Source organism: Aythya fuligula, chromosome 2 (assembly GCF_009819795.1).
Source record: "Aythya fuligula isolate bAytFul2 chromosome 2, bAytFul2.pri, whole genome shotgun sequence".
Taxonomy (NCBI): domain Eukaryota; kingdom Metazoa; phylum Chordata; class Aves; order Anseriformes; family Anatidae; genus Aythya; species Aythya fuligula.
The window spans coordinates 10524410-10551354 of record NC_045560.1 but is presented as its reverse complement, the minus strand read 5'-3'; the positions used below and the strand labels follow the sequence as shown (position 1 = coordinate 10551354).

Here is a 26945-nt window from a genome sequence, read left to right as displayed (position 1 = left end):
GAGGAGGAGGAGGAGGAGCAGCGGGAGGAGCGGCAGCAGTCGGAGGAACCGCCGCTGCGGCAGCATGAGCGGGGCCGCGGCGAAGCAGCCCCCCGGAGCGGGGTCCGCGGATAAGGCGGCGGCGACGGCGGCCGCCGGGGACTCGGTGCCGGAGCCGCCGCCGCCGTCGCTGCTGAGCGTGGACGTGACGGGTTTGGTGTCGCAGTTCGCCAGGAGCTTCGTGCTCATCTTCCCCGTCTACGTGCTGGGCTACCTGGGGCTGAGCTTCAGCTGGGTGCTCATCGCCCTGTGCGGGCTCTTCTGGATCCGCAGGCACCGCGGCGGCAAAACCTCCCGCCTGGGCCGGGCTCTCGCCTTCCTGGAGGACGAGGAGGAGGCGGTGCGGCTCAGCGTCTCCTCGGCGGATCTGCCCGCCTGGGTGAGTGCCCAACAACGCCCTTCGGCGCTTCCGAGGGAGCAGCCGAGCCCCGCGGCCGGCCTGGGGCCCGCTGGTGGCCGCCTCCTCCTCCTCCCCGGGCCGCTGCAGGCCTGTAGCTGGAAGGGAGGAGGCGAGGAGATGCCGGCGTTGGGGTGCCCGGACCCGGGACCGTCCCTCCGCCGCGGTGGCCTGGCCCCGCCGCCGCCTCCCGGCCCGTTAGCGCCTGAGGCGGCCGCCCTGCCGTGCCCTGACCGCCGCCGCGGCCCGGGTTTCCCTGGCAGAAATAAACTTTACCTCAGGCTTTGGGTTGCCTTTTTAATTATTTTGTATTTTTTTTTCCCCCCTCGGATGGCAGCGACGCCCGCCTTTGGGACGTCGCGAGGTCTCTGCGATGTCTTGTGACTGGGGAGAAAGGTTTTATTTTTTTCTTGAAAAGTTGAGAGCAGAGGCTGACAAAACCAGCGTCTTAACGGCTTTAAATAAAGTGTTACTTAATAGGCAATGACAGAAAAATGAGGTGGGATTCTTGGCTGGTTCCAGGGCTGTGAGGGGAGGGCTAAGGTGAGGGCGCTCAGGTGGCTGTATTCGAGCATCGCTGTGGTTGGCTTTAAAAGGTTTTCTTCGAAAGTGGAACATTCCTGTGAAAGTTTGGGGCTTTCTAATGGATATTTACAGCTAGCTGAAGCTCAGCTTCACAGCTGGCTACTAGCTCTTTGTAATTTTTACCTGTGGCGTTAAATTTCTTTAAACACAGCTAACAGCCAGCCACCCAGCAGCGCTCATCAAGGCCTCGGGTGTCCTGTTCTGCTGGGGTAATCGGCTGTGAGGAGCTTGGTGCTATCTTAGTCTCCACATCAGAAGTCTTGGGGATTTCTGCTGAATCTTTCCATGGGATTTTGTTGCTGCCTGTTCTCTGCTCAGTGATAGTCATGCATGTCTCTGCAGGGTGCTCTGTGTGCCTGTGCACCAGGCAGGCTTGCAATGTTCAGTATGTAAGTTGCGGTCTTCTTGTCATCAAATTGTACCTGATGTGACCCATCCCAGCTCTAACAAGGAAGTTATGTGAGTTTCAGACATCCAGAGTGAATATAGGGTATAGGTGTGAAATGGGAGGCTTCTTACTTCTGTTTTATTGCGTCTTTTATCCTAGTTCTTTTTTTTACAAGATCGTGGTAAATATGGGAACTGTGTATAAAAAGAGATGAGGTGATTTTACTGCTTGAAGCTGAGATACGAGTCTTAAATAAAGTGTCCAATAGCTCTTACGTTAGCTCTATGGGTTCTCTTTTTTTTCCTGTTACCATGCAGTCATATAATGGAAATGTTCTGATTTGACGCATTTAAAATAAATTAATTGAACCTGGGTTTGTTGTGAGGGCTGTGTAAGTTACTATGTGCCAGTAACTAGGCAGTGGATACTCCAGCTTAGTGCTGTGTGTAAACTCTAAATTGTAATTAGTTACCTTTGATAAAATAGCAATTAATTCTTGCATGGAATTGGCCAAATACCTACAAATTTAGAAAGGGGCCTCTTGACTTGAATGTATGCTGTGGGTAGAAATTCATAGAGAGAAATGAGTGCTGGCTGCAAGCACCTGCATATCATAGTGCTGTCAGAAAGCAATTGATCAGTATGCAGTGTTTCCCTGAAGGTGTGACTGTCTGATACATCAGTTGGCAGTTGTATTGTAAATCACTCTTTCCTTTTTCTTTCCCCCCCCCCCCCTTTAATCATATTGTTAAATCTTAAAGGTCTTGTTTCTTTTCCTTCTGCTAACTGTATTCTATATTCTGGAAGTATCATGCATCCAAATAAATGTAGCTTCCAGATTGATTGGACTTCTGTTTTCCAGGCTGCATTCAAAAGTGTTTTTTGTCTGCTCTCATAGTCATTAAGCTTCTAATTATTCTTTTTGCTATCTGTGTAACTTGTCTCGGACAATGGCTATTCTCTTTCCTTCTCTTTTCTATTTGTTATCCTAGAGTATCACAAATTTCAATCATTTTGTGTAAGACAGTGTATGGAGCCTGATATCTCTTACTATTGATTCATTACTGTTGTTCCAGTTTAACTGTCTAATATGAGCTCCAAACTAGTGTGTGCTCTTCTGGTTTCTGATCATGGAAATAGAGTTAAAATGCAGCACTGTCCTACCCAAGTAAGTTAAAATATAGGGCATTTTCTATTCTTCAGGGACTGAAATTGAGATGTAGTGAGCTGTTTTTTTCAATTAATATTACCTAACATCCCAAACACTTGCTTCTTTTTTTTTTTTTTTTCTATTGTTATTGGAAAAGAATCTCAGGTGAGCAGCAATGTATGTAAGGTGTGATTTTTATTAGTTTTTTATTTTATTTTTTATCAAACCTGCATTAGGAGTGATTACTGCATAAGCCATTTATCTCAGTAATACTTTACTGACTTACTTATTTTTAAGAAAGTGGTTATTGCAGGAGTAGTGTGTTAAGATTTGTCCTGTGACTATGCTTAGTAATGATTTGCAAGTAATACTATTGTGCTATCACACTGCAGTTAGTAATGTTAATTATTAGTTTCCTGAAAAGATTTAATTTTTCCATAACCAGATGGTTATATGATAAGAACATTCTGTTCTGTGAAAGGAATGAATTCAACATGAATATAAGTCATTTGAAATGTAAATACTCCGTTATTTAAAATATTATGCTTAAAGATCACATGCTAGAACACAAACTCTGCGGGAAACAATTTTTCTTCTCTGTTCCTTGCACTTTGTATTACTAATACAAGTGGATGGGATCAAGAAATAGTTTGTTCACTGTTGTAATAAGATCTGTACTCATAGGCCTGCTAACGTGTAGTTATAGCTCTGCTGCATGTTTGGGAGCTGTCACTGGTTACATGGGGTAGGAGGGAGGAGAGTTGGGCGCTTTGCCAAGTCATTTGAATTAGGCAACAGAATTTACAATGCAAAATGACTTGAGATCAAAATGGTCTTTAAATAAAGTCAGTGTTTCCCCTGTCTTAGCAACGTTTCATACACTGTATGTATTTTATACTGGAATAAATGTAATTAAGATGCAAACATATATAAGGAAAGCAGCAATTAAGAATCCTTACTTTGAATAGGGAAGGTAGGAAACCAGGACTGAAACTTTAAAGGCAAGGCATCATGTTGCTTTAGATGATGAAATTCCATTACTGTTTTAGAAATAGAAGTGGAGTAACCAATTTACTTCATTCTTTCTCAAAACAACCAAAAAAGTTACTTCGTTTTGCCATTTTAGGGGATTTGGGGTTGTTTTATGTTACTTTCCTGATATATTTGCAGTTACTGTTCAGCATTGTTTTGGATAAGTAAAATTTACTCCTCTTTTCTTCAAAGTATAGATAAAAGGCCATGCTGACTTTTTTCCCCCGGATTAATTGTAAATTTGGCCTTGTACCAGGGCCTGTATCTGTGCAGTCTGTCAGCAGTCAGCAGGAGACCAAAATAGGAACAAATCCTAGCGGTTTTAGATAATTGATTCTGAAAACATGTTTGGACATTTTTTTTTTTTTGTTTCTCTTTCCATGTATTATATTATACAGAAACTGAAGTAGTGTACATCTTTGTAGTAAAATTAGTGTCATATTAATATATTGATTACAACTTTGTGGTAGTATTTTGCGTATTATAGACTTGAGTTTCTGCTGTAGTTTGGGGTGATTTTTATGGTGGCATTACTGATTTTCTTATCTACATTAAGGTAAAGGAAAAAACCTGCCCAAACTGAGATAAATGTGTGACTAGTCACCTGTTCAACTAAGCTGATATACAGTGGTAAAGAAACTTGATACTTACTCCTCTTGGGAAGTGGTACGAAGTTCTTGTGCTCAGGTAGTATTTTGAATTGCTGTACCATCGCTACACCTGTAGGGAAGATACTTGTGGATACTGTTTCTGGTAGATGCTGATGTACAGCTCCAGTAATCCATGAATTACCAACCCAGGATTAGATGAGTGTTTTTGCAGTGGTCCAGCAAAGTATGGCTTCTGTGGTAATTGCATACTTGTTAGCTGAGTGTTGGATTGAATGTTGAACAAACCCCTAGTGTTCAAAGGATCACAGACTGTTCTGGGTAAAAGCAGGCTTTGGAACATGTTTGAGAAAGGAAACTATGATTTGTAACTATGAGATGATTTGTATTTAATCATGTGTATACTTTTTTTAAAACCCTTCTATGAGCTTCTTGTAAAATACTGCAGCTATGTGGTTAGGGGAATCAGTAAGATTCTAGTACTTATATTAGGAAGGCGGACCCAGTATGTTCGTGGAAGAAGAACAGTTAAGCAGGTCTAAGTGCAGAGTCATATCCTGTACGGAGTTGCATCTGCGGAGTATAGAGGATCGAGGTGGTGGTGCTCTTACGTGTATTTGATATGACAGCTTCTGAGTGCTGTAAAATCAAACCTGTGAACTGGATCTTAGAGTGATAATTCAAGACAGGAAGCTCCAAAGACTCTGTACTGATGGCTGTTGAATATGTACTCAGTAACCCTGATAAGCAAAAGGACTTCTGCAATGCTAACTTGTTTTTTAATTTCCATAGAACAAAAAGAGCTTGCTCTCAACTTGTGACTTCAGTTAATGCTGTTAGCTATGTGAATTATAGGTGAGTTTTTATGCAGCATACTAAAACATAAAATGGCGGATATGAGACATTGTTACACATCTCCTCATCCTTTCCCCAAATGTTAGTTAAGAAAGTTAGATTCAATAGAAAAATGACTTCCATGTCTATCTCCTTAATGCTAAGCTGCATCTAATCAGTTTCGATGGTGAGTGCTGCAGATGGCCATATCCTGTGGGCTGCCAGCCTGCATCTGGAAAGCATGAAACAGCGTGAGTGAGGATGGAGTAATAACTTGTGAGTACTGAACAACTGAAGTCCACATCCTTCTGCCTGACGCATGCTTGTGACAACTGCCTTCTGTTCTAGATGCCTGATAGTGTATGTATGCACACATGTACTGTATGGTTTAGTGGCTGTGGATTTTCTATTTAAAAAAAAGAAGTTTAATTTGGTTCAGTATTACTTTTTGTACCTCAGAAGGTAACCTGGGTGACTTCTAAGAGAACACCATAGATAAGAGGCATGTGAACGATGGTGCTAGGAATGGAGAACCAGTGGGGGGGGAGAGGGGACGGGACACTTTTATGTTTGACATTGATAATATCTTCTGTTTCTCAAATAAAGTTTTCAAATTTACTGTATCAAAATGATGCTGTGCTGATTTCTGTCTCATACTGCTTTCTGTCACGTAGTAATGGGGTAAGCATCATTGTATGATTCATACAGAAAGATCCTTTTCCAGAGTGTTTATGGTAGAAAACCATGTGATGAGCTGATGTTTATCAACATATCAAAATACTGTAGAAGAAAAATATTGACCTGAAAATATTAGTATGCTTTTGAACTGTTTTTAGGTACAACAGACATTCTAACTGTCTGTGTATAATGGATTTTTTTTTTCAATATAACAAGCTGATGCTATCCAACAATTATCAGTGACTTTTGTGATGTGCTGTTTGTCTGAGTAACTGAAGTTCTGTGCCTTTGTATTTTGTTTAAATTTTACTTTCACTTTGGTCTGCCAGGGTTGTTTCCATGCCAGAATAGTCTTTGAATACAGGGGTGGGGCCACCTTGAGCCATATTTGAATAGGTAGGAGTCATAAAGATCTTGTCAGTAAAGACTGAAGCTTTGTGGAGGGGGGGGAGGAAGGAAGGCTAGAGTAACAGTCATCCTTTTCTGCCTCTTCCACAAGCTGCTTCTGGCTTTAGAAGAATTTACTGCTTCTCGAGACCGTTGGCACATCACAGAGTGTAGTTGGATATGCATTCTAAATTATATTTTTATTTTTATCTTTTTGCATGTGAGAGCCTGCTGGAAAATAGGAAGATGAATCAAGGTTATTATCAAAACATTTTCATAGTAGTTTACAGTAATGACAGCCTGCTGTAGAAATTTTAAGCATTCAAAACAATTCTTTGGTGTCTCGTTCCTGTATTTTAAAATGAAAGAAGAGGTAGCATTTTGTTTTTAGTAAGATAAAAATCTTTGTCTTAAATAATTTGCTTTATATTGCAGTTTATTTCCCATTTATCCAGCCATCGTTAATTATAGCACAGAAAAAGCTTTCTAATTGCTGAAATTGCCTCAAGTGTAACTTTTTGGAGCTTTGCAGCAATTTCTTGCTGACCATATGCCTGAATATGAGGTATGGGTTTATGGAAGCTGTTTTCAAAACGTGTTTTGAAGTGAGGTTTTAAAAGAATGCTGTTTTTTAAATATTCCCTGTAGTGTCTGAAAGATGCTTTGGTAGAGCTTTATGTAGTGTATCAGATTCTGAAAGCAATGGTTAATGATTATAAACTGACCTGTGTCACTGATTTGGTGTGTGTCAGCATGTAAACACAAAGGAATCAATAAATAAAGAGTATGGTCCTTCTGGAAGCGTTACATAAACAAGAGATTTTTGTATTAGACACTGATAATGTAGGTAGAGAGTTGTTCCGTACATTTTTCAGCCCATGAAGTCTCATCTTTCTCTTTGTTTTCCTTATTCTCAGACAATATAAATTAAATCTGATACTATTCTTTCCTGTGGAAGATTGGAATGGTCACCCCACCAGCCAAACTTCAATCCTTGTCTTTTGATGGTGTGTGTGAGCACTTAATGAAAATAAAATACGAGTTACTCAAGTGTGAGTAAGAACAGTGGGAAAGGGTATTTTGGTAAGAAAAGGGGGGTGTCTTAGCTTTAAACAGCTGTTTGAGTTAAATAGGTTATGAAACTGAACTACTTAGGTCGAACATCTTATCGTTTGTATAACTTTTGGATTGTATGGCACTTTGATACTTCTGGTTAAGATTTCTATCAGTTGAATGAGGAAAGTATTCTTTAGAGTAAAGAAAGAAGATGTTAGATGGGAAAGAGTCAAATCAAGAATTTGCTAACATTGGCCATGTGTGCAATGGTTGAAGCTGGTTGCCAGTGTGGTGTGTTTGACAGTGTATGTGGTTTTCCAGGATGGCTTGAACTCACCCAGGACCCTTTTCAGTCCCCTGTGCCATACGCTAAATGCTTTTCTCATTTTGCAGCAAAAGATGAGAGGATCAAAACAGCAGTTGCTTTTCTTATGCAGTCTTAATACCTTTTCTGAGGAAGATTTGATTTCTCACTGGATGGGAGTAGAGTTCTGTTGGGGCAAGCAGGGAAGGATGACAGTGTGACTGAAGATGTACGTGACGTTTTTGTTTTGGAAAATAAGGATGCAATTTAATTTTTTCTTTCTGGCATTTCCCAACTTTTCTGTGTTCTGATTCCATGAATGTCATTTTCTGTCATTTCTTCACTATGCTTCTAATGTAAAATTTGTGGCTAAAATGATCCAATCACAAAATGGATCATTGTCGTGGCTGGATAGTGGTGCTGTTCAAACTTGCCACATGAGCTAATGGAGTAACTGGTAGCACTTACAGATTTGCTCTCCATTGACTTCAATTAGTCCAGATTAAACTTGCTTTGTAAGGAAGTTTCATTACAAAGGTGAGGTTCAAGAATCGGAATTGTAGAATCACAGAATAGTTTGGGTTGGAAGGGACCTTACAGATCACCCAGTTCCAGCCCCCTGCCGTGGGCAGGGACACCTTCCACCAGGTCAGGTTGCCCAAAGCCCACTGTGTCCCTTACTGGTTTTTGAGGGCCTGCGTTCAGCATGTATGTTGTGCTAAATCCATTCCGTTTGCCTCATCTCAAGATACTTTGCGTTGATCTTTTTCTTGTTTTCAGGTGAGCTGTGTCCTGTCTCTTCTTGAGTCCCATTGGGGTGTTGTTTTAGGAGGGGAGATGCTCCTCAGCCTTTTTGCAGTCATTTGATCCCCATGCCCAGCCCAATTTTTATTCCCACATAGCTTCTACCAAGCTCCATGTACCAGTCTTTGTTGGACTTGCAGAGCTCTTGTTTTCTTTGCAGTTTAAATGGTGCAGCCTCTTGACAGTTCTGTTCCATTTATGTGCTCCCTGTGATCTTAAAAGAAGAAAGTGAGAATTTTCAAGCTTCTTCCCATTAAAGATTTATATACATTCTTATGAGGAAGGAACCAGCATCGTGAAGTCTTATTTGTAAGCAAAGTCCTGCTTTCCTCTGTGTTTCGATAAGCTTACTGCAGAGAGAATCAGGGAGACCAGTAGTTAAAGTGAACGATGCTGCAATGAAAATAGTTAAAGTGATGCTGCAGTTTCCAAACAAAGTAAAAGTGCACTCCTGCCAAAATTTTAGCTGTCCTACACCCAGGTGCATTTCCCACTGCCTTCCTGTGCCATCATTAGCATTTACCTGGCCAGCTAATCACAGGTTTTGTCAGGTTGGATGGACCTTTGAGCAACCTGGGCTGGTGGGAGGTGTCCCTGCCCATGGCAGGGGGGTGGAACTGGATGGGCTTTAAGGTCCCTCCCAACCCAAGCCATTCTGTGATTCTACAAAGCCTGTGGTCAGTTTTGATGTGAAATGAAGCAATGCCTTTCGTGAGAAGACCCTCTTAGCAGGGAGTGGCAAGTAACCCTGCCGAGATACCTTTGATGGCGAGCACAGTGTGAACCTGAGCAGTTTATAATGCTGAGCTGCACATCCAGCTTCTCTGATAACATTGAAACAGGCCTGTTAACATACCTAATTATCAAACATATAAACCCTAAGTACTTTGAGCCAACTTCAAAGCCAGCCCCGTTTTTAGTGGGTGGTTGGATCAGATGAGCTCCAGAGGTCCTTTCCAACATGTTATTCTATGATTGTTTTTGTTTTAAGCTATCGTTTAATTAGCTTTCAGTCTCCAGCTGCGGCTTACAACTAGTAAGAAACCTTTTCTGCATAAAGCACCAGTATTTACTTAACTATTAAGTGTACCAGCAACAAAAGTAGATGATGGCTATCTTTAGAGAGAGGTTCTGTGGGAGGCAGTGAGACTTTTGAAGTCATTCAGATGCCTGTCAGCTAAATAGCTAGTATTAAGGCTCTGTGCAGCAAATTGCTAAAACACAGCATTTTCCGCTGGAACTCCAGTTATATAAATAACCTTTCAGAGAGGAGTGTTCCTGCGTGAGTCACTGCACCAAGTTTTGTCTGCTACACTCCTGATGTGACTACAGGACTCTTGTCAGCGCTTGGAAACCTGAAGCAGGGCTAACGGTTTTCAGCCGAAGCAGCCCAGGATTCTGCCTCAGGAAGTTGTTACTAGAAATACGAAACTAGATTTACTTGGCTGAAAATAGCCGTCACATGATGGACGGGCATTACATTGTCATTTGGCTGTCCTTATCATATAGCAGCCTGGGTCAAGTTTACGTTAGGTCAAAAGCAGACTCTTTCCCCTGAGAGGTTTGTGTTTGTGAGTTCACCTTTTTTTCGTCTGTTTTAATGAAGACTTGAATTAGAGAGTTCAGTACAGGCTCCAGCCCTGTTGTTTTCATAACCTTTGTTTGCATTCCTTCCGATAGATACTGGCTCACGTGAGTTATCCAGACCGACTGAAATAGTTGCTTTGGGGAAGGTTTGGAAGATTAACATGTGAAATTCAAAATGTATTCCCAACCTGTTGTCTGTCAGTATCCCATCACTGTCTGTTTTAAAGGGCAGGTGGGAGGAAAGCAGGTGAAACTGTCTAGAAGTGCAGTGCCTTCCTGCTTTGTTTTTAAAAGTAACCACAGGATATGCTTAAGTGTGAAGGTGCCCATAAATCCTGAAGTGTTCTGGTTTGAATTAGCCCTGCAGTATTACCATCCACTCTTCTGTTCTTAAAAGTTGTACGTGTTCAGTTAGGAATTGCTTACTGGGAAAAAATGGCTCGTGGGAAGGAAGAAAACTCAGGTAGAGCTTAGCAGCTGAGGAAGCTCTTAGTTTGGTATTTATGCACTATTACTTCTTCTTTTTATTATGTCCGTTCTTCAAACCTTATTTCAGCTCTGCATACCTCGATATAAAACAATGTGTGCTTTCCCGGCTGCCATTTCTCACACAGCATACTCTGCAAGCTGCTAAGCCTTGAAATCCAACAGTGAGTAAGTTTACAACTTTACATCCAAAATCTCAACGAGAACTGGTGTGGCATTCCTCTGCAGGGAAGAGTTTTACGAGACAGGCTCTGAGGTGTTTGTGCAGCCTTACAGAGCAAGCCCTTGGGGCTTGTTGGGAGTTAGCACGTTTCACCCGTTTGCATGTTTCCAAGCAGACTGTCATTACCGCAGAGAATATATATTTCGTTTCAAGAAATACCTTCTAATTTCTTTCCTTTCCCTCCACCCAGGCTGTTGATGGATCCGGTTAGTCGTTGAACTAGGATGCTAACCGCTCCTGTGTGCGTGGCTAGGAAGTTGTCTTAGCCTAGTAATCAGGTTTATGGTGCTGACTAACTATATATATTTTAAACTACCGTGTTCCTCACCCAATTACTTTCCTCCTAAAATACTTGGAACTGGAAAGAGAACGCTTTTCCACCCACCCACCCTCTGCCAGTTAAATGTCAAATAGCAGCCAGGAAATAAGGGAATTTTTCCATGCGGTAGGGAGGTGGGGGGGGAATCAGGGCTCTGGCTTTTGAGTTGTATGTGGTACAAGAATATCTGATAGCGATAAATCAGGTGATTGATTAGGTACGGCTGATAAATTAGATTAAAATGTAGTTGTTTCTCTGTCTTTATTTGGTCGTGGTAGTCTTCATCCCAGTTTATCTTTTAGGGAAAATATTTGAGCTTTGGAATGTGTCTTTTTTCCCCCTCCTCTTTGTAGGGTGTGTTAGGTATGAGCACTGTGGTGATGTGAACGTGCTTCAATTGTCCGTGCTGCTTTGATAACATCACTCTTCTTACTTCTGTCTTGATCATTTCAGGCTTTATTGTGATAATTAGCTCCCTGCTAGATTTGGCTATGCGTAAAGCATTTTAAAGAGCTGTGCATAGTAAGTGTTTGTGTTATTTTTGGTCTTACAGACGTATGGTAATTGAAAACTTCTGCCAACAGTTGTGTTTTTCCAGTTCCTTTGTGTTAGGTTGAACTTGTCTGCGAATTTTTTTCCAGTACGTGTCCTACCTTTTACGAGTTCTCCAAAGTGTATTTGTGAATAACAAAATGTTACCAAGCTGTTCACTTGGTTACTTTGATGTACTGAAAACCTCCCCAATGAATTATTTTTCCTTTCTAGTTCGTTAGAGCAATCCATAGAACCATGGATTTGTTTTGGAAAATAGTGTTTTGTTTGCTTGTTTACAAATCATTTTCTCATATAAGAACAAAAACCTCAATTAACAACCTTAATTTTAATGTATGAGAGATGAAAAACTACAAAAACATTATTTTAAAGCAGGGATTCAGGATTTCCCTTCCAGCACACGTGTGTTGTTTTTAGTGTACCTGCTTCCTATGTACTGAGCTTTCTGGTTTTGTGGCGCTGCTGGAAGGGAAGTCTGTACTAGTAACACCACAACAGTGCTTCTGACAAAACTGTCACTGGAAGTGGAGATACCTGAAAGTAGGTATCTTTTATTTTTTTTGTTTCCCATTTCTTCCTAGGGCTTTTTATGTTAAGTCTGGGGAGAGCCTGCACATATCATTCCGTTATGCAGAACTGGGGAGGGATTGTAGTGGGCAGTGAGTGGCTATAGGACCTGCTGGACAATTTTTAAAGATTTACCCTGGAAATGGGTAATAGGAAACCTGTTATGCGATACCAAGGAGCAGTGGTTGTTCTTCCTTGAAGACATCCAGACTTTCATCTTCATTTCAAGTGAATCTGGTATTTGAGATGTAGAATATTTGGCAGCTTTTTTCTTCCGGTGAGAAGTGGAGGCGTTTCTGCTTGAAGTGAAGCTCTCCTGAAGGGATGGAGATGATGGTAGCTTTTCCTTGAAGTTGCTCTAAAGCACTTACCCTTGACTGTAATGACATTGATTCACATCTGTGTCCTCACAGTGCAAACAAGAAAACTGTAGAACATCACTTCAACTTTGACTCCTTGAAAAGCAATAGAAATGTATCCACTTGCCAGAGAGATTATTCCTTATTCCTAAAATTAATGGGTTTTAAGTTCTTGACAAATCACTTTGGAATTTCTTCTCTGAAGTTCTGGTTCTTGATTCCAACAGAGAACACGAGATCCAAGATTAGATGTAACCTGGGAGAAGCTAGAAGGTTGCTTACTTCTTTGCTTGAGGCTTTCATTGCTTGGGGCAATGATCTTCCTTTTTTGTCAGTCTGTCGTTTTGTGGGTTTTGCTGTTCCAGTCTCTTCCAACATTTGAAGTGATGAACTCCAGCTCTGCTTTCTGCTGCTGTGATTGTTTGCATTCCCGTCTGTCCTACTATAGCAAACACAATGTCTAAGGAAGACGGTTATGCTGCAATGTCCCGCTCAGTAAGAGAAATGGAAAAAATCTCTGAGTTGGGGTAGCCCAGATCAGTTAACGACATAGGATTTGGCATGTCACTATTTTAACAGAAAGTAACTGTATTGAGATTCTGAGGACAAAAAAGAACATTGAGAGTGAGACATGGAAATACATATCTCAAAGATGGTGTTAATTTTTTCCACTGTCCTTTGCAAGACACTTGATTGAGGACTTCTACATAGGCAAACAAATCTTAACAATGTAGTTAAGAGGAAAAAAATCAACTTAGTTGAAACAAAAATCATCTGTAGGTGAATGGTAATCTGGCTGACTATTTGATGTCCTAATAATTTTTCAAATATATTGATCAGAGTCTGGGCTGTATTGGATGCAACAAATCATATCTGGCAACTGGAATGGTGCATTTTGATTGAGCATCCCTTTTAGAGTGAAAAGAAATAAAATATTTGCTTTTTTTTTTTTTGGCTACTTGGAAAAGTCTATCAAATTCTTCAAGATAACTTTTTTAAGTTGAAATGGTATAGCTGCAAATTAACTACTATTTATGCAGATATCTGAAAGTAACTGTGGTATTTTACTCGGGGTTTGAAGCTGTTTTAACTGTCATCGCTGCATTCTAAATTCAAGTGGTATCTTGTGCAAGAAAACTATTACATGCGATTAAGAGCTGGATACAGCCCATAGACTGCTGAAAATGCCTATTAATCATATGGGGCTGGGATTCAGGCCTAAAACAACACAATCAGCAGTAAAAGCTGTAAAAAAATCAATTGCTGATTAGTACAAATAATGACGTTTGCTATTGCAGACTGAAATGTAGGTTCATCCTGCTGAATTTGGGCACCAAATTTGAGAGGTGCAAGCCTTTTTCTGCCATCTGTCTTCAGTCAGTGGGAAGGAGTGAGTTGAATTTTTTTGCACAAGGTCCCTTTTCTCTGTATAATGAGAATCTCTGTAAAACAAAAATGTAGAGTAACAAGGTCGAAACTCCATTGCTACTTTTTACCTGCCTAAAATTAGGAAAGAGTGCTGTGGGCCACAGCTGTTAGATTTTAATTAACATATAAAGTAAATATTCTACAACAGAACGTAAAAAAAAAAAAAAAAGATTAGTATGGTACAGAAGCAAGCCTCTGTTGTAAATCTGCTCAGAGTTTAGGAGATAAGAATGGCTGGGTTGCAGATAGATACTACTCCCTGCACGTGCACAAACATAACCTCCTTCAAGAAAAGTCCAGATTAAGGAATGTTCTGCTTAGGGGCAATCCAATTAAGTGCTGTAGTTATTCTGTCACTGTCATGTGCATGATTCCCTGAAGCTAGATTTTAGCGAACTGTTGGACTAGGTGGTTGATTCTTGTCAGCTCAGACTGTTGTCTTTAACTGATAGAAATTTCTTCCCACTCATAGAACTGATATTCACTTTGGTTTTAGGCCTAGGACATTTGGTTTCCATTCAGAACTAGAATTTGCTTAACCGAAATTTAGACATAAATCAGTATTCATTTGAGATTTTCTTTATGATCAATACAGGCATCTCCGGAGGACTCTATCTGCCCCTGGGGGAAGTGTTTCAAGATGCCAGGTGTGTATCTCCAGAGGTCCTTCTCTCTGTTAATGATAAAGCAGGTGTAGGTTGACTAGATTTCTGTTGGACGTGTAAAAGATAGAAATCTTAAAAATTAGCGCAGAATAAATCATCCTAGTGATCACCAATATTTGAATCTTTAAAATTGGAAACCTCTGAAATTGCTGTGAGCTGGACTTAGGAGAAAAGTTGCCAAGAGGTAAAAGGAGTCTTCCTGGCGTGGAGCTGCGACCAGGACCTAGTGGGCGCGATCTGATTACCCCATTGCAGCCATACAACGTGCAAACATCCAAGGTGGGACCACAGATAGAGATCAAAATGCAGAAATGGAGAAGTGTCAGTTAGAAGTGACTCAGTCTTTAAAAATCCCATTGTGTGCCTCATGTTATGATTCAATTGCAGGCGTTGTGCTTTCAAAGTGACTTACTGCTGCTGTCACCAAGTAAAGCAGTAGTAGTTTATGTTGACCACTTTTACTGCCAAACTGTGAAGCAGAAGAATATAGACTGTTTGTAGCGGTAGAGCTTAGGATAAAAGGATATTCAAGAGATCCCTAAATGCTTGGGTTATCCGAAGGATTGATGATAATCAGCAGTATGAGGGAAGAGATAACAGCTCTGTGCTGCGTTCATATAAGGAAAAATGTATCCAACTTTTTTTTTTCCCTCCACTCTCTTGCTCCCTCTCCCTGCTGTCTGAACACCCAACAACTCCAGCAGTCTAATGCTGGAATGTCCCCTCTCTATGTCCAAGACAACACTAAATCTTAGTCACTCCCCTGCTTGGTACCCAGGGTTTGTTTGGAGGGCAGGAACTGCCTTTAGACCAGTGCTGGTTACCTGCGGTATACCCGCAGCTGTAAGCACTTGCTGTGCAGGAGCCGTGGCTGTGTGTACAGAAACAACTTTCTGTGGTTCACGTCACTGCTCATGCTTGATTGGGCCTGGTACCTGGAAGTAAACCAGTGTTGTTCTTGAAAATCTTGGCTGTATACTCAAGAGGGCAGTTATTTCACAGTTTAAAGTTCCACTGGTTCTGTAACAGCTTCAGTAAATCTGCAGCCTATTCTCTCTAAAAATGGACGTCTTACTCTCTAAATACATGCAAATAAAATAAGCATCATGAATTTATATTAAAACTAGAGAAATGAAAATGAAGTATCCTTCAAGAAATACATTTCTAAATGTTAAGCTTCCTGAACAGGAGGAGGCAGATTCTTTAGTTTGTTTTTTTTTTTTCATTTTTTAATTTTTTTTTAGTATTGCTTTAAAAATAGCCAGGCTTAGAAAGAACACTTGCATTATTATTTATTTTTTTTAGATTTTTGTGATTACTTTCTTCCCCTGTTTTTGTGATGGAGGAATTCATAACAGAGGCTGAAGAATGTTTTGGCAGAGAGTGTTGCAAGACAACTGTTGTGAGAGATGGCGTCGCTGTTGGTTTGCAGCCATGAGAGAGAGCATCTGTGTCCACGGGAAGCTGGAATCTCAGGGGATGTTATCTGGTACCAGGGCCCACAGGAATTTAGTAGGGTAAAGCATTGCCAGCTGACGACTGGGGTTTTTACTTTATTTAGTCATTTATACATGTATTTTTGTGTTTTCTACTGATTCCTTAAAAGATGTCATCATCTTGGAATCTACTTGCAAATAATAATAAAAAAAAAAAGTCAAATGTTGATTTTTAAACTCCAGATTTCCTACCTATAGCAATATTTTGTTCTCCTTGGTTTTGTTGACTTGTAAAGACTTGCAGGGAAGGTCAAGTGACTGGAGAAATGCTGCTGTGTACACAAGTCAAAGGATCAACGGGACATTCGAATACTTAGGAGTGTTTTAAGTATGATATTGCAACACACTGTAGTGCCTTGGAGAAAAGGTACTGCGTGCCCATTGGTGTCCATGTACTAGAAGGGCTTGGTCAGCTTTTTGGTAAGTGACAGACTGAAAGCAAGCTTTGCCCTCCTGCTTATTCTGTGTGTGGTCTGAAACAGCAGCTCTTAGAAGGCTTAAATCCTGTTTATTTCAATTTGTACTTCAATGAAAATTGAGTTCAGTGTCAAAGTTAACAAACTTAAGTCTCAGTACTGGCTGTCAGTCTGTTTTTGTCTATTTTTAATATATTTATTTGTCATAGACACAGTCTCCCTATTCCATGCCTTGTTCCCACTTGCAGAAGGATTCTTCCTGCAGCAGTTTTTGCAGTGTAGAATTTGTACAAGTTGGGTGGCTTACTTCCTTTGAGCCAGAATTTTACCTATTTTCCTAATGCCACAATAATGAAATTTAGTTGCATTTAGATCTGAAAACCCTACTGCTTCTGACCTTCCCACACTATCTTTCTGTTGGATGCTGTGTGACTGACTATGGGTCTTGTGGCAGATGTGCAGCTTGGTGGGTGTAAATGTGCAGATGCCACATGCACTGGTTCAATGTGCGAAACCAGTGTGCTGCTTTTCACCAGTGGATGTGTTTTTCAGTGGTTTCACCTAGAGCCAAAACAATAAGGCTGGTGTATGAGGATAACAGTTAATCATCTGGGTGGCAGGCTGGGTTTTGGCTCCACCATGCAGCTCAGACACACGATGTCACACACCTGAGCTTAGAAACTTGGTCTGGTAGGGCATGCTTCAGTCTTTCCTTAGCAACCCAAGCTACCCAAACCACACCGAGGCTGTTGTTACTGCTCTGTGCTGAGCAATGGCAGCAAACCCCATGGTGTTGGGGTGGGGTTTATAACCAGAAATAGCACAGTGATGCCTGCGATTGCACTGAGTTGGAATTCAATGGTCAGAGCGTCTTCCAGTTGCGTATTTCATCAGTTTCCTGTTTTCAGCACGGTCCTGCCACGAGGGTTACTCAGCCCCTGCAGAATCTGTGAGGATATTCAGGGAGGGGTAGCATCACAGTGCTGCTTTTGTTCCTTTCCCTTGAACATCAGTTGTGGTCGCTGGGTGAGCTGGGCCTTTGATCTCACCTGGTGCAGGAGTCCTTATGTTAAGTGGTGCCAGGGAAGCGTGGGATGTGTTTTGGGTGTCTTTTTCTAAGAAATAGCAGTGTGTTGTGCTCAAATACAGTCTGCTGGGGTGGGAGGTTGGGGACACAACACAAAATAGGGAGAACTGATGTTAGAAATTGTAGTGCATCCGCTTTCAGGTAATCTGATAGGAAAACGGTTGAGGTTTCTATAAGAACCAGTACAGGAATATGCAAATAACACTTCCTTTCTGTGTCTGCGACTTTCTAAAGAAATTTGCTTGGACTTCCGAATGTTTCAGAACTTGTTTGGGCAAGCTTTTTGCCCTTTCTGGATCAAATGGTAGTGTTACCAGTGAGCATGTTGTAACTGATTTGTGGAGTGGGTGGTGTACTTAAAGCAATGAAGGAAAGAAATGAACACAGACAGCAAAGAGCCCGCTAAGTGTCAGAGGGCTCTGGTGGGTGGCTGATGAAGTGCTTGAACCCAAGAGCAAGAAAGATACACGTGTCCATGTAAGCTGGCAATGCCACGCCTGGTGCTGTCAAGTTATCTCAGGTTTTCCTCCCTGCTAATTTTTATTGCTATGTTAACTGAGACCCAAATAATGTGTTCACGTTGTTATAATGTTCTGCTTTCTGTCACTTCCTTAGTATAGCTTGAGAGTTTATCACGGAGTATTTGCAGGTTCAACAACGCTGCCACACATCATCTATAAAGTAAAAGGCATGTGGACAGATTTTATGTCGTAAGCTTGTAGTGGTGCAGGTAGAAATGATACAGGGGGATTTCAAAATGTCCATTATACTTTGAATGATTTTATGTTTAAAAAACATGCTTTAATACGAAGAATAAACTGGCTAGATGTACTGGATGAAGTACAGGATGTACGATGTTGCACACTTTTGCTCCTGTTATGAGTCAGTCAAAACATGAGTTTGCATTTATACTTTTTTTTTCCAGTTTAAAAACTGAATAATGAGCACATTCTACAGACTTGTTTGACTTCTCAGGATGCAGGTTAACCCAGCTTGGATTTGCATGCTCTGATACTCTTTTTTTAGCTTGAATACTGCACAAAAAATGGAAGTTCTCCCTTTTGCTCATTTGTTTGTTGCAAGCCCAGGTTTGCAGTTTGCTCATCCCCAAACCAGTAACATTGAAGTGGTCGATATTTGTCTGAGTTCACTTAGTTTTGTTTTTTTTTGAGGTTTCATGCCAAGATGTGCACATTGAGTCAAGAAGATAATTGTACTCTTCAGTAATTAGCAGCTGGTAAGCCAGTTAAATAACAGGAAAGGAAATTGAATTTCCATGCCAAGGAGGGCACTGAGTCTTGCAGAAGATGGTCAGTAATTCTTGAACACTTTTTTCTGAAAATTGTTGTCCATATTAATCTGCACAGAAGGCCTGCACGGTCTCGTTAGAGATCAGCTGTATAATTTACCAAGTGTTAACAGGGTAAGTTCTCCCTAGCGAGGAACCTTAAGTGTAATGAGTCAGAGCTCCTGACTGCAGGGGTTAGTTAGGAAGGTGGGTGGTGTGTCAGTGAAGTAAGACAAAATTTTCACTGCTTTAGTCTGTTAAGAGTGGTTGGCAATTTGGTGCAGAGCCCAGCGCTTCTTTTCGTAGCTGTAGACAACTCAAAGGACATGAAGTTGTGCTGCCACACTGGTTGTATAAGGCAGTTTGAAAGCTAATATTTAGCAATCCGGAGAGGAAAACTTTTCTTCTGTTGCTCATTAAGGCAGCAAAACGATCTGGTATGCAGCAGGATCCTTGGGAACGTGTCTGGATTCCCAAGGGAACTGAAAAGGCATTTGTCATGTAGGCTTAGACATACAAAAGATGTTCCTGAAATGTGACAAGTTGAAAAGAAGGTGTTAATACCTTTATAAAACTTACAAAGCCCGAAAGCTAAAATTTCAAGGTAATTAAGCTTGCTAGGGAAAGGAGGAAGAGGAGTGAAATGACATCTAACAGGATAAAGTAGGCAACATGTCAAGATGTAGGACTGTGCAGCGCTTCAGGTAGCAGAATTCAACAAGAGTCCTTACAGCTGCTGTTCATGCTGCACCCTTCTCAGCCTCACCATTTAAAACCTGGGTTTCTGCTGCCAGCAGTGATTGCAAAGCTTGTGGGAATCCAGAGATGTGCTAACGGGGGCTGTCATGCAATGCCCTGCCCTGTAACTACTGCTTACACCAGATGTCTGTAACCTGGTGTGACAGCAAGGCTTGGAGTGTAAATCCAGCTTTTGGTGGTTTTGTTCGTGTGGAGGGTCGTGCTGTTCAGTTCTTCACTTATTTAACTGTGCTTGTCCTGGACTGTCATTGGACATTGGCATTTAAAATCTAACTTAGAGTGGTGAATGTTCCGTGCAGGTGAGATGGGCAAAGGGCACTGTGTTGTCCTAGCAGCTGAGATCAAGCTCTGGCCTTCTGACCACTTAAGCAGTGAAAGTCACAGCTCTAAACGTGGCTAGGAAGTGATCAAAATGGCAAACCCTAGAGCTGGTGTCGCCTCCCTTTATTAAGAAGTGCTCAATGTCGCTTCTGTACCAAGTGGTAGTTTCCAAGAACAGTAAGTGTTTTGTTTCAACCACTAGATGATGGATGCCTTGAACTGTTCTTGTTATGAATTTTCCACTCCCCCTAAACTTGGGGACTGATTTTGGTGAGTCCTTGTTCTTGATGGTTTGTGACCAAAGGGTGTAATGGGAGAGTTGGCTCTTGGCAGGTCTGCAGGCCAGGTGTCAAGGGGGTGAACACACGGGGTCTGTTAGGTCTCTGTGCATATTGTACCTAACCAGGCTTCTAGCCCATGCTTTGCGACTGTATCCAGTGATTTCCTGAGTGCTTTTAAATTGAAATCCCTTTACATGAAGTATAATGGAATTTTTATTATTAGATTAGACTTTTAAAATGAAAATAAAAAGCCTTGCCATCTAACTATGAGAAGTATAACTTAATTTTCCCAGTCTGTTTTTATTCTGATGGTTTTTGTTCATTTGGCTGGTTTTTGGCCTTCCTGGCCCAGTCCAAATAGATCACTGCAAACTTAGGATCCTTTTGGAGCTGAAAGTAGAAAAGAACTTTGAATACAACGATAGTGAAAAGTGATACGAGGTCCTCTGAAATTACAATGGGAATGAAACAGTTAGCTGGTGGTCTTCATCTCGATATTGAAGTCTGATTTCTGGTACCTGGTACTATCTGCTGGCACTAGAAGATGCTTCTGAAATGAGGCTGCAGTAGATCAGTCGGTGCTGGAGGACTGACGGCTCAAAGCTTTCTATCTATAAAGAGGTGCACTGCAACTGGGGATGAACAGGCGGAGGGAAGCTGTGTGGCTCCTCTGGCAGCAGCAGTCTGCTCTGTGGGTAGGGTGGGTTTTGCACGCAGATATGACAGAAACCCATGCTGTTTGAAAGGAAATTGTGTAAAAAGGAGCGGCACAGCAAGGGTATAGCATTTGCTTTGTGTGTTCTGGAAGCTACTGAGGCTGAGTTTTTAGGCTGAACGGCATTCCTCCACTTGGGCTTGCAGAGGCTGAGTGTCAGGCTAGAAGTAGGATTTCCCAGTTTCCTTGCTAGCAGACTACTGTTCTGTCATTTTTCCAGAGCAGCTGCTTAGAATGCTTATCCCGGAGGATTTTATTATGGCAAGCTGCTGCTAAATAGGAGGGCTCTGGGTAACTTTGTCTTGCAGCATGCTCGCTCCATCTCTTTGTACTCGAATGCAAAAATAGCAGCACTTAAGCAAATTTTATTTAGTTTTCGTGCTGGTGAGTCAAATTGATGAAAAGTTATGTAGTTCTCAACAAGCCTCGCTGCCATTATGAGTGAAGCATGTTTAACAGATGCTGAAGTGAGAGGTATGCGTGGTGAAAATTGAACTTGGGCTTTGTGCTGCCTCAGCGTCCTTCAGTTCTCAATTGTATGACCGGCTTCTGGGCGACCATATCAGTTGTGTCAGGGCACCAGAGCTTTTCTTTGCAAATAACAGCATCGTTTTGAGTTTTTGAAGACAGTGTTTGCCATTGCAGCTTGGTGGAACATCCAGATAGCAAAGAGCTGCAGGATTGCCAGCTTTCTGAGTGTGATTCCCAGTGCCTTCAGAAATGAGAGGGGCTGGGCTGGGGAAACAGGACGGTGTTCTCAATTAGTCAGATGTGCATAATTGGTATTTTTTTAATATTGAAACAAACTGGAATCCTTGTACTACTTAAATGAGAAGATTGTATACTTTTGTAATCACTGAGGAAAAAAGAATATACATGTAGGTACTTTGTGCATTTAAAGACATTAAGTATTTTCAATTTAATTCTAGCACAGCGGGAAGTTTGGGTGTGTGACCCCTCTCTATAGTTTGGGCCTTAGTGAAATTCAGCAGTGTGTGTATAGGTGACTGTGCTGCAGCCTCTTGCAGCATTTCAGGAAGACTTGTTTTATGCCACAAAACCAGCCTATACACTGCTAATCATTTTCCTTGTTTTCCAGATATAATACGCAGAAATAAATGTCAGAAAGTTTCCATTAGGAACTATCAGGATATTTATCCCGTCTCTGTGAGCTACTGTTCCATTCAATCTTAAATGGGCCAACATTAGGACTTTCTTTAGACATTAAGAAGAAGAGGAGAGGAGCAAAGGTGACAGGAGGCTGCAGTGCAATGCAACTTTCTTACACCATTTAAGGAGTTTCAGTTCCAATACTTGAGGGATATCACTTTTGTTATAGTAGCTTTCCTATGTTACTATTTAAATCCAACGGTGTCGAAAATCTGTTTCAGCCTTTCTACTAGAGCCAACCTTTTTTGTGTGTAGTTGTCGTGTTGTTGAAAGGATTACTTCTTCACCTTGGTGCTCGCATGGATTCCGAGGCAGACAGCCCGTGGGACAGGGAACAACACAGCAGGCATTGCTCTGGAAAGCTTGTGCTGAGCAGAGCTCTGTAGCTTGTCGTGGCAGCTCCTAGGACTTGCTGAACTGACAGCGGCAGCTCACGTGGGATGACGATGTTTGTGCCGGTACAACGTCGTAGGAACATTTGATGTGATACCAAGTATGTGTGTCTAATCCCGCTCTCATCTCATAGGTGCAGAGCTGACTCAAAGGGCATGTAATTCTTTTTTTTTTTTTTTTAAAGGTTTATTTTGTTTTCCAACATGTTGTCCAAGCATTTCAATGGCTCACATTCCAGTTTATAAATAAATACAATCCTTAACCTTGCTTGGCATTGTGACTGCTTCTTCCATTTAGATAAGTTTCCATTTTTCTAATATTTCCACTTTACTTTCAGGTTTTTACAGTGCTCAGAGAGTCGTAGCAATCGATCCTAGGGCCCTTCCCCCACTCCTTTAGATTTTCAGATGTTTGAGTTTTGGGTACAGGCAATTACTGTCAAAACCTGTGCTGCTTACTTTACATAGGTTTTCGTTCTAGGATGTGGTTAGTCTCGCTGATTTACATAGGCCTTTGTAATTAGAGTTCTGAGGAGTACCCTGTGGGCTGTGACAGTGTATATGACAGAACTGATTTCCTATATTCAGCCGGCTTCTGGATCTCCCAGATGTTTCTGTTGAAAGCCTTTCCGTATGCAACACACGCCCAACGATTCTCAATAAAGTTGTTTCAAGGGTCCTTGCCTAATTCCCATACTGACAGCTTACAGCATTTATAATACTGAATATGAATTTTGCTGTGCAAAGGCTAGTAATTTTGATATATTTAAGACTGCAAACACAGAATCCATGCCAAAGCATGCTGAACAGCAACAAACTGTGATTGCCAGAAAGTAATGGAAACAGCAGTTGTTTGTTAATTTAGTCAGCAAGTGCCTGTGGTTAATTGCAGTGCTTTCAAGAGCCCTAATTATTAACTATTTCAGATTCTTTCAGGAATACTGAATCCAGCAGTTCTGCAACAGTGGATGTTTAGTGAGGTTTTTTTTCCTTGTAATTCAGAAGATAAGGGAGCTGCAGCATTTCTGGGGTTGAAAAAGATAAAATTTCTAGAATAACAGTGGAGGTGAATTACTGGGAAGAGAAGATGGAGATGGACAGTGTCAGAGGAGGCAGACCCGGCTGCTCTGCCTTCCAGCTCACCCTCATTTTACTTTAAATTTACTTAGAATTACTTTACTTCTCATTGGAAAAGAGTGGTTGTCCCCAGTCTATGTTTACGTATTTTCACGTATTTTGAGCAGTATTTTCATTTCAGAGTAGAAGACTATATTATATGTTATACTTTTAATTCTCTCGGTGCTGGGATTCCTTTTTTTTGATTCTTCTACCAAATTTCTCCAGTCAATTTGAGTTGAAAGTGCAATGAGCTTAGACAAACTAATCTGACAGTTATAATTCAAAGGTTCAGATAATTTTGGTATTTTTTCCATGCCATTTAGCTTTAGGCTAAGTATAAGTAACTGCTTATGCTGTACTTTCAGGAGGTGATTTAAAGCAGCAAAGTTGCACTTCTGTTCTGAGCATCCTTCAGGATGCTCTCCCTCCACTGATGATGCATGAAGGGCCTATGAAGACTAGGTGGGATACCTTTTAAGTTTTAATGTTTAATCTGGACAGCCATGCTTTTGATACAGAAGGGTTTTTATTTGCAGTTTAACTTTCCAAAGTAAGCAGAAGGGGAGGGGTATCTCATTGGAGAGACATTTTTTTAAGTAACTGGAAAGCTGTTCAAGAATACTTAGTTATATCGTAACTATATCAAGGATCTTGGTTATGTCGTGTGACCAGATAATAAAACTAGATGTGACTGGTCAAGTGTCTTTTGGATCTTCAGCTGGAGCAATAAATAATTAAGTTCTGGAAGGAACCAGACATAAATGAAGTAATGTGGCCTCAGACAGGCATCTTTTAAACGTAGCTAATACAACACATTATTTTTACTGGAGTCTAAATTTCTACCTGTAATCCTTGAGGCAAAATACAAGGAGGGAAAAAAAATAGCTACAATATCATAGGATAGCTTTTTTTTTTTAAAAAAACAAACAAACAAAAAAAAATATTCTGAATTGCTTTTATTGCTTTTTTTTTCCCTACGTTGCTGTAATATGCTGTTCATGAAAAAAATGATTGGTTTATGTTGATATTCTCTTGCTTAGAACTAGGAATTATATATAAGGCATCAAAATTATTCTTTATGCTTTAAAACTCAGTTTCTTACCCTTTAACTTGTGCAACTGTAGGAGTAAACTGCGTATATGTAGTCCTAACCTAAGCAGTAGGAGCACAATGGGTGTTGCATGCTAAAGGACTAGTAACTATTAATATGTCAAAAATTAAGAGTTGAGCCTTGTGAAGGTGTACCAAAGCCTGTAACGTAGATAAAGAAAATTCCAAAATAATAAATTTTGTCAGTGGCCTCTTGGTTCTTTCCAAAACTGTTATTTTGTGTAATTCAGGACAGAAAGGGAAGGGTGCTTGGTGGGTACAAGAGGGAGATGCTGCTGCCTCTGTCAGTGCATTCAGGTGCATTGAGTGTCAGCTGTGTGTGTAGCATCCTTTGTGTGGCCTATGCTTTAACCTTTAAATCTGGGCAGCAAATTGGAATGAATTACATGTGGGGGTCCAACATCATGCTTCAGAGATGAGTAATTACTGCAAATTAGCACATTTGCTGTCTGCAGATTCAGCAGGCAAATGTTTTAGGAAAGAGACCAAAATGTTGCTTATTAACAGTAGGGCTGGCGTAGTGTTGGTTCTTTTTTGTCCTTTGACTTTTTGACCACTGGAAGCAACTCGAGAATCCTGGGAGACAAAAGTTGGGCATAAGCTTCATTCAGCTGTAATTTCATGTACATATGGTAACCAAGTCATTGAAAATGTGAAAATGTAAAGTACTTTTCTAAGAAAGCAAGAAACATCCTCTAAATACAGACTTCTGACATCCTACTCACCATAATTTTCTAGGAATTTAAATAAAAAGAAGTGATAATACAGTTCTGAAACCACTCAATTTTTAATAATTATTTGTTTTTTTGTTATCACTAAGGGATAGAATTTCTCATAAAAATAAATCCTGCTGATGAGGATTGTTGCAGTCAGAAGCAGATGCTGTTGATCATTCTTGTGCCACTTGTAGTGGGTTTGGTAGATCTGTGATACACTTGTAAAAAGTTGTTTAGAGAAATAACTGACAATATTGATTCAGGGTCTAATCCTCCAGCAGAGCTAAAACTCGTGTGGTTAGTAGAAATTAAGGAGTGCTCTGAAGATACCTTGAGCATACTCAAGAATATGGTGGCGCTCATCATTAATGCAAGAATTCAATAAAAATCTAACTCAAATTATTAAGGGGGCTTGCTTTCAAATTCTGGTACTTTAAACTTTAGTTTAAGAAGTGTGTATCTAACTTACTGTTCTCATTTGAGATGTGTATGTAATAAAAATAACCAGTAGGCATTGCTGTTAAAACCAGTAGTACAGTCTGCTGTGCTATGAAGAGATGAAGACTTTGCAGATCAGTTAAGCAGAGACATTGCTTCACAAAAGTTGCTAGATGTAGGTCACATTTTTTTCGTGTGCTCAGAGGCTTTTTGTGCTTCACAAGTGTGATCTGCATCCTGTCATTGAAGCTGTTCACAGCTTAAAAAAAAAAAAAAGCATAGGTCTGCTTCAGCTGAACTACTTCAATTCTTTACCTGTCTTTTGTATGTGGAGTATGTAAGGCTACTAACCATGCTTTCCTTCTGTGTCTAGAAAGCTGCAGTTGTTTTTCCAGCTTTTAATTGGCATTTTCCTGTTGTGATGGGTGCTTTCATCCACTATATATCTCTTTCTCTTTTTCTCTCGCTGACTTCTGCAGTTGCTTAAAAAAATAAATTATTGAAAATGGAGGGCTGTTGGTAGAACTTCCATCCGTATACCTGAGCTTCAGCTTCACTGAATAAATATTTCTAACTATAATTTATTGATACTGCAAAAGATCTGGAACAAATGGAAGAAGTGCAGTCAAAAATTTTGCAGTCATGTATGTCATGTTAGAAACCCTTGAAACATGAGAGGTAAATTTTGTTGACATCTTGGATTAGCTGTGTCAGTTAAGCTTATTTTTTTTAGTTTGTTTCTAGTGTTAAAGCAATACATTATTCCAGATGTCACTATTAAATATATTCTTGGACTTGCACTTATGTAGTTCAAAAATGAGTTCATATTTTATTTCCTTGAATTCTAATATTCTTGTCAAGAACGCTGAGTACTTAATGTGTTGTTTACTTGTATATACCGCTCATGGAAATCAATAAACTTTTCTGTATTATAAATGACTGGACATGATTAACTAAAACATGTTTTGTATTTGTATTAATTTTTCATTTTTTTCTTTAGGTCCATTTTCCAGATACAGAGAGAGCAGAATGGCTCAACAAGGTAAGGGTAGTAATTAGCACTGCGTCCACAAAAAAAAAAAAAACAAAACACAACACATAGTGGAGGAGATAGGAGGATAGGAGGATCTGAGTTAAAATAAATAAATAAATAGTGGGGAAGAATCTGAGAACAGGATTGTTTTAACTT

At 40.6% G+C, this 26945-nt stretch overlaps 1 protein-coding gene across 3 annotated transcripts in view; it reads left to right on the top strand.

The window, feature by feature from the left end:
* The window catches only part of ESYT2 (extended synaptotagmin 2), a 79969-nt gene continuing 53024 nt past the window's right edge, over positions 1-26945 (top strand). For 2 of the 3 annotated variants that reach the window (XM_032180869.1, XM_032180868.1), the window contains exons 1-2: positions 2-418; positions 26757-26798. In XM_032180869.1, the coding sequence (XP_032036760.1) occupies positions 65-418; positions 26757-26798 (396 nt within the window). In that variant the 5' untranslated portion in view covers positions 2-64. Of the gene's footprint in view, positions 419-26756; positions 26799-26945 lie in introns of all 3 variants that reach the window. The other variant, XM_032180867.1, reaches the window with a different exon arrangement.